This window comes from Megascapheus bottae, chromosome 17 (assembly GCF_031878675.1).
Source record: "Megascapheus bottae isolate mThoBot1 chromosome 17, mThoBot2.hap1, whole genome shotgun sequence".
Classification (NCBI taxonomy): Eukaryota; Metazoa; Chordata; class Mammalia; order Rodentia; family Geomyidae; genus Megascapheus; species Megascapheus bottae.
The window spans coordinates 49,789,664-49,797,841 of NC_143525.1; the positions used below are offsets into that span (position 1 = coordinate 49,789,664).

The 8,178-nt window shown below is 58.0% G+C and overlaps 1 protein-coding gene across 2 annotated transcripts in view; it reads right to left on the reverse strand.

Annotated features, from left to right (window-relative positions):
• The window catches only part of Tbc1d16 (TBC1 domain family member 16), a 42,118-nt gene extending 34,993 nt beyond the window's left edge, over window positions 1–7,125 (reverse strand). For both annotated transcript variants that reach the window (XM_090351328.1, XM_090351327.1), the window contains exons 1-2: window positions 6,899–7,125; window positions 3,695–4,271 (exon numbers count right to left, since the gene is read on the reverse strand). In XM_090351328.1, coding sequence (XP_090207454.1) covers window positions 3,695–4,271; window positions 6,899–7,073 — 752 coding nt within the window. In that variant the 5' untranslated portion in view covers window positions 7,074–7,125. The remainder of the gene's footprint in view (window positions 1–3,694; window positions 4,272–6,898) is intronic.
• Between the last annotated feature and the right edge of the window lie 1,053 nt (window positions 7,126–8,178).

Sequence of the window (8,178 nt, forward strand, 5' to 3'; positions counted from 1 at the left end):
CATGCTGGGGGCTCAGGGGAGAGGCACGGGGGGCCGGCGGTCACCAGGACCATTCCATCTTGAAGGAAGCTCTGCTAGGCAGCCTCCCTCAGAATGGCCTCGTTCCTGTCTGATCTTTGCTGGCACTCTACCACTTGAGCCATACCTCTGCTCTGACTTTTTGGTGGTTAATTGGAAATAAGGGTCTCATGAACTTTCTTATCCAGACTGGCTTTGAACTCGGCTCCTCAGGATTACAGGTGTCTGTACATTTCTTTTTTTTTTTTTTTTTTTGCCAGTCCTGGGCTTGAGCTCAGGGCCTGAGCCCTGTCCTTGGACTTTCTCAAGGCTAGAGCTCTACCACTTGAGCCTCAGCACCACTTCTGGCTTTTTTCTATGTATGTGGTACCGAGGAATCGAACCCGGGTCTTCATGCATGCTAGGCAAGCACTTTAACCACTAGGCCAAACTCCCGGCCCGTGTCTGTAAATTTCATGTGGCCGTGCGGGCCTCAGGACGGCAGAGTCCACCTGCTGTGACCAAGGCTCTCTGGAGGTGTGGGGGTGGGGCGTGGAGCACCAGCCCTCTGAGAAGGCAGATGGTGCCCTTTCCTCACAAAATGTACCCTGGAGCACCCCGGCACCAGGACCCTGCTTGACCCTGTGGGCGCTCCTCGCTATGGTGGCATTCAGTTGCCTTCCTGCAGCACGGGTGGGTGCGTGCACTTTCTCCTCCTGTGGTATGATTTTCCAGGAGGGACTCCAGGAGAGGAGCCACACAGGACATTTCTCCTCCTCAACACCCAGGACAGCCCTGGGACAGGGCGCCTTAGACAGCCCAGTCATGGCCCAGGGCCTTGGGTCTGATTTGTTGGAGGACAGGGACTACTGGCGGGGTGGGGGAGGGAGCGTGACAGTGCAAGGTGACCCTCACCCCAAAGGAGGTCTGCACTGCTCTTTGGCTCAATTTCCTGGCCATCACTGTGCTAAGCTCAAGGGAGCCTTCAGGACCCAGCAAGTCAGGCTTCCTAGGTACAGGCCCTGTGACCCACAGACAGCACCCACATGAGCCTGCTCAGGGTCCACCATGTCATTGCTTTTAACCACCCAGCAGCCTCTGAACTATTTGCCACGCAAGAAAACATCTGGGGGACCCTGCAGTCCTGGGGCAGGGGAGGGAACGGTTCTTACATCCCAGGGGGAACCAGCTACTTAGCTGTACTTCTCCAGTTCTGCCACTAGAGGAGCCCTGAGCCGGCCTACCTGCCCTGCCCTCTGGGGCAGGGGGTCAGCACTCTGACTCTAGGAGTTACCGAGTCCCTGCGGGTCCTCAGCCCAGCTCTGCTGGCCAGGACACAGTCCCTGATCCCAGCTCTGATGTCCTCTGCCTCCCCCAGAGCTCCCTCCCAGCGTGGTCTACTACAATGGGAGCCCCCTGGAGAGCTCGGGATATGCAGGTGACATGCAGGTGCCAGGCTGAGCTAAGTGGTTTGGACACCAGGGTGTTGGAAAGCTGCCCCAGGACAGCCATCTGAGGAGGTCTGTGCTGAGGGCCAGTGCACCCACCACCACATGCCAGGTGCCCCGAAGGTCGGGAAATGAGCAGGGGCCATGGCTGCTTTCCAGGGACCAAGATGGCACATCTTAGACCAATTTAAAAAATCAACCTGGGCAAACAAATGCAGCAGTGGCACTCACTGACACGGCGTGGGAAATAACTCATACAACTTGGAGGAAGGGATGACACCATCCAAAAAGAAAGGTACCCTTTATCTGACTTACATAACTCCATGTACATCAACGACACTGTTCATGGAACCTCATCCAAACTAGATCGGGCCCAGTGGGCCAGAGACATGGCACAGGGGACTCCGTGCCCCAGGCCAAAGGGGCACTCAGACAACGCAGGAGTCCCAAGCACATGAGGTACCCCACAGTGAGGAGGAGGCAGTGCCACTCCCAGCAGCAGCCCCCCGCCCTCCTCCGCAGAGGGGCAGCTTCGAGGGGGCTTCACCCACAGGCCGCCCTCCTCACTGACTCACAGCATCCCCGCATTCCATTCCCCCAGGGCAGCTGAGCTTCAGATACCCAATGTCACACACCAGGGGCAAAGTCAGTCTGACCCGGATCCATCCATCCCAAAGTGCACAGCTGGCCCTGTGGGCACTGGCGGGGACCCAGCCCACAGTAAGAGACAGCTCTAGCAGGAGGACAGGGGAGCAGGAGCTGAGTGGTGCCCAACTTGGCAGACTGGAGGCCCTGCCAGACAGTCTAGAATATGGGGGGCTGGCTGGGTGCAGGAGGAAGCTGGGGTGAGAGGCCCACAGCAGAGACTGAAGAATAGGTGGCCTGGGCCAGCCTTCCCCAGACGGGGGTGGGGTAACAACACCCCAACCCCAGCCTCCTGGGCGATACTCATGCCCCAGGTGGAAATGATGACTCTGGAGGCTCTGAGAGCCAGGGAGTCAAGGCTGTATGGAGCCCCCGGGGGCCGCCAGAGCAGCCAGGGAGGGAGCCAGCTAGCAGAAAGAGGTCCAGGAAAGGGACTTGGTGTGCAGACTCCTGAGGAGCCCCAAAATGAACAGGAACACCAGGGCTACAGAAAAATAAAGAATGGTGCCAAATCACTCCAACCACAGGCATAGCCAGCGCTCAGTTGGCAGGTCCCCATTCCCAGCTCCTGACAAGATGGGGTTGTTGGATGGACAGTGGTACTGGCCAGGCTCCGAATGGGGTCCCCTGGTGGGGGGAGGGTAGATAAGCGAAGGGATAGGCCAGGACGTGTTCACCTCCCCCGCACTGAGGCACACAGACACGTTCAGGCACCACTGCACCGACACGGTCCCACCACCAGGGGGAGCGCTGGCCTCAGCCCGTCCCTGACCGAGACCACCACAGGGCTTGGCCCTCTGCAGGCACTGGGGACAAACGTCCTGGCTCTCCAAGAAGCTATAGGACTATGCCTTATTGAGAGGGAAAACCAGGGCTGCGTCCATCCTGAATTCCTCTGCGACCCCAGGGAAGGCACGCCATGTGTCTGTCCACTGACCTTTGCTACCTGTGTGATTGTACACTCCAGCCCTGGATGAGACCCAGCTGGAGCAGGTGAGGTGGTTCACGCCTGCAATCAGGAGGCTGAGATCTGAGGATTATGGTTCAAAGCCAGCTAGGGCAGACATAGTCGAAAGACTCTTCTATTAGCCAGCAAAAACTGGGAAGTAGAGGCATGGCTCGAGTGGCAGAACCTCCCTTTCCTCTTCTGTGCAAGGCTGAGTTCTGTGACTAACCCTGGACCCCAGGGTAGAGAGCCTGCAGGCCCCAGTGCCGGCAAGTCTCAGGCCCTGCACATGGCTCAGCCATCAATTACTGCTGTCTGTGATTATCATCACATCCCTCACACCCATCCTGCTACGCTGGCACACGCCACTACTTCAAGTCGAGGACCCAGATGGCACCGGGGGGGGGGGCAGACAGGTGCCAAGATAGACCTCCCCCACCAGAGCCAGGCACAGGCTCACCTGCTCACTCTGGCTGACGGGGGTGGGGGAGCTGGCCCCCGCGCCCACTGTCTGCCCCCATGTCCACCCCCATGTCTGTCCAGCACCCAGCCAGCTCCACTGGGGCTCAGTGGCCACCTCCTGCCACTGCAGCTGGCAGACATGCCCAGAGGTCTGGAAGAGAGGACTACGGGAGCCCACCGTGAGTGAAAAACTCACCTTCCCTCGCTCTCCAGGAATGCAGAACCACTGCCCTCAGCCAGGGCGGCGCTGATGGGGGAGAGGCAGAAGGGTGAAGAGAAGGCGTCTGAGTCCGAGTCAAAGGAGCTGTCCCTGCTCACACCATCAGCAGAAAGCTCCAAGGAGCCCTCTTCCTCCCCAGCCTCAAGCCGAGGCTCTGGGCCGTCCTCCGTTCCGTCCTGTGAACTGACCGTGGACAAGATCCCGGAGTCGCTGTGGGGGCCCTCGGCTCCAGGGCCTTGGGTCAGCGGCTCTCCCTCCTCGGGGGATGGGCTGATGTGCACAGTGTCCCCAGGGCTCTGGGACACCACCAGGATATCCTCATCTTTGGGGGTCAGGGAGGGCCTTTGTTCTGTGAGGGAGGGCTGGGGGGGAGCCCCCGCGCTCGGGGTACGCCGGTGCCAAGGGCGGGGCGCCTTGTGCACAGGGGAGCTGTCGGGGGTAATGTAGCGTAGGGCCTCCTCATCTTGCCTCTTGATGCGAGAGTTGGGGACCCATGCCAGGATGAGCGTGGCCCCCAGGAGCTCGTCCTTCTCCACGTACAAGCCCAGGTACCCTGCGGGGAGTCACAGGACGGGAGGTCAGGGGGCATGCCGGCTGCAGGAAGCCCTGTGCATGGCGCCCTCCGGCAGTTTCCATGGAGACCGCACGGAACAGCCAGCTCCAGCTGTTGTCGGCCCCCAGCAAAATACCTCGGGGACAGAGATGAGCCTGGCATGGATCTGTGCTCTGGTATGCTCTGGGCATTCTCTGTACACGCACCCACGCACACACCATGCAGGCCAAGCCTGAGGCCAGCCCCGGGACTGGACGGGCCTAGCCAGTCCAGCGGTCCAGCAGTCTGTGGAGGGATGCAGGTGGGGACTGGATGTCTGCTTCCCGGGAACAAATGCAGGCCGGGCGGGGCCTGCCTGCTCCCTTCAGCTGTGCATTCTGGGTCTTTCTCCAGGGCAGGTCTGCGGGATGGACCAGCAGCAAGCCTCCGTGCTCAGGCTGGGAGGGCGGCAGCCCTTCCCACTGCAGCACTCAGCTGGTCTCCTCATTCCTGGGCTGCGGCACCCTGTCCCCGGATTTGCTATTCTGGGTCGATCCCCGCCTCGGGCAGAAATCTGTGCTCCAGACCACATCTCTTGGATCCTGGACTCCAGTCAAGTCGTGTTCAAGAAAGGTTGGGAAACCCTGGGAACATTGCCAGCTGTGCCGGAGCGTGGCGGGGAGGAGGGGGAAGCTGAGCTTTTCCACACCCTCACACCGGGTGGCTTTGGGATCTGGATGGGGTGGAGACCGGGGCTGTTCCTTGCCCTTTCCTTTCTCAGGTCTTGGGGAACACTGCCACAGCTTCCCCAGGGCACCTGTCGTTCTACGTAGTTCACACCAGACCCATGAATTCAGAATCTACCAGAATCAACACACACACACACGCACGCACGCACGCACGCACGCACGCACCAATGCTGAGCCCATCACACACAGGGCCTCAGAGCTGGGTCAGCCCCTTCCAGCCCACCCTGAATTCCCAGACCGCCAAGGGGGCCTGCATTCAAGGAGGCAGCAGGTTAGAGGACAGATGTGGCCAGGCCGGGACCTGGCTGCCTTGTCTTCTGGTGGCCGGTTCTTGTCCTGCACCTGGCAGCCGGGGCCCTGAACACCCCAGGAAGGAGGGTGTGACCCAAACACTTCATTGGATGTTTGTTGGTGGTGGCTGTGGGGCTTGAACTCAGGGTTAGGGCTTCATTCCTAGAGCTTGTTTTATTCCTCCAACACTGGGTTTGATTTGCACAGGGCTGGCCCTCCGATGGGTGGGGCGCTGACAACTCCCACAGTTCAGAGCCAGGCCACGTGGGGAACACAGGGCAGCCTCAGACTCTCTTGGTTCCTGGGCTGGCTGGCTGGCTCGCTTGCTCCCTTCTTCCCTCCCTCCCTTCCCCTCGCTCACTCACGGGGCTCTAGGAAGCCTGGCCATCACGTAGGCTTGCTTCCTCTCTTCCCAGGGGCAGGGAAGGGGGACAGCTGGAGACCCTGACCACATGTCTGAGTATTTTATCATGTAGTTATTTATCTAGATTCTTATGCACAGAGCCTCCCTCTGTGGCCCAAGCCAGCCTGAACTAGAGATGGTCCTGCCTCGGCCCCCTGAAGTCTGGAATGGCAGGCATGCCAACACACCTGCTTACTGGTTATTAGTGTTTAAAGTGATAGCAGTCAGTGAGATCTGAGCACTTCACTGCAGTTTCAAGCAAGTCCTGGATAAGTGAGTGAGGATGCTAGGGAAAGAAAAGAAAATAAAGCTTTGAAGGGTTGGCATGTAGCTTAGTGCTAGACTGCTTGCTAAGCATGGGTTCCATTCCTTAGTACCACACACACAGGAAAAGCTGGAAATGGTGCTGTGGCTCAAATGGTAAAGTGCTAGCCTTGACGGGAAAAACAAAGAAACTCAGGGACAGTGTTCAAGCCCCAGGGCTGGGGAAAATAAAAAATAAAAATAAGCTAAGGAAGGGCTGGACATTGGTGTCACAGCTGCCCTGGTAGCTATGCAGAAGGCTGAGATCTGAGGACCAAGGTCAGGAACCAGCTTGGGCAGGAAAGTCCATGAAGCTCTCATGTCTAACTACCCAAAACCCAGAAGCAGAGCCGTGGCTCAACGTGGTAGAGCACCAGTCTTAAGTGAAAAAACTAAAGGACAGCGCTCAGGCTCTGAGCTCAAGACTCTGGATCAGCCTCCACACACAAACTAAAACAAACTTCTGTTCCAACTCAGGGCAGAGAGATCGACGGACTGGCCGGAACCCTTCCATGGGGGGGACGCGCTACAGTTAGCTGTTAGAACCAAATGCTCATTTTTCTTGAGTGTGGTGGCACTTGTGCCCTAACTCAGAATATGTCCTGCCCTATAAATACAAAGCAGTGTCTTCCCCTGGGACTCACAAATAACAGCAAACTCCCAAGGGACGCTTCTCTCCCCCAGGGCCCCAGAATGATCATTCCATCCTGGGAATGGCCGCAGGTGACCAGAGGTTCTGAGCAGTCGCCAAGTCCCTCCACTCCGCAGAGCCAGAGGAATGGGGAGTGTCACTCTAATTCTCATTGCCCTGGGCAGAGGCAAGCAGGACCCGGAATCTCCTGGGAATTTTTGCCACTCCTCTGCACCCTGAGACCACCCTGCCCCAGGCCCCTGACCCTCACCTGGGTGGTGCTCCCCCAGGCCCTGCAGCCCCTCAGCTGGGTGCACACAGACATTGTTCTTGGAGTAGATAATCTCTCCATCTAGGACAGAGGGGGGCCCCCCACCACTGGGGGTGAGAGTCAGGAGGTCCGAGGCTTTGGAGGAGGCCCGGCGGAGGAGGCGGCCCAGAGACATTGCTGGGCGCGTGTTTCCATCCTCTGTGTGCTGTGGCCCAGGCAGGGCTCGTCAGGACCTGTGGGGAGAGGAAGACAGAGGAGAGGCTGGGGTCAAGGTCACAGGCAAAGCAGGTCACCTCATGCCCTCCTGCAGCAGCAGACCACGTCTGTGAGCACAGGGCTATGTCCAGGGCAGGCCAGTCCACCTCAGCTGGTCATGCTCTGTCCTTGGGGCTGTGACATGCCACCTCCTGGCCTCAACCTGCCACATGCCACGAACACCCCTCCTCTGCTGCATGGAGTGTCCCCAGACATGCCAAGAGTCCCTAGAGTCCACATCGTTCCCAGAGAGCAGCTAGGCTAGAGGACAGGCATTTCCAGGCAGTGATCTCCTAAACCTTTCTGGGCTTCTCTCTGGTCCATTTCCACCGTGATGACAGCAAGGAGTCCTGACTTACTGTCTACCCCCACCAGCCCCAGCGACCCTAGCATCCAGTTCTCAGGGTGTCGTAAGTATTTGAAGGACCCAAGATTCCCTATAACTATTCAAAACAAAACTAGAAGCAGGGCACTGGTGGCTCACTCCTGTAATCCCACCTATGCAGGAGGCTAAGATCTGAGGATTGTGGCTTAAAGTCAGTCCAGGCAGAAAAGTCCAGACTCTTTTCTTCAATCAGCCACACACAGCCATCAGTGGTAGAGCGCTAGCCTTGAGCAAGAAAAACTCTGGTACAGTGCCCAGGCCACAGGACTGGCAAACAATAAAAGAGAACTACAAGCAAGAGATTCAGGATCCAGCCTATAATAAAGAAAGCCTAGAAGTCACTGTAGGCAAGAGCCAAAATCCAGTAGGGAAATGAATGAGATACACAGGAGGAAAATCAAAGAACTGATAAAGGTGAAGAGATCTTCAGTTATCTGACACCTGCAACCCAGGAAAGGACAGTGTGACCTTGGACAGCATGACCTTGGCAAGGACGTGGAGGAGGAGCTGCCATGGGCTCTGGTCTGTGGGAAGGCAGGGCAGGGACTCACCCGCCCAGTGGATCTAGGATCCCCAAGACTTCAGGAAATGCAGGTTAACAGTTCTACCTAGAGCAGACCAGGAGATCAGTGTGGAGATC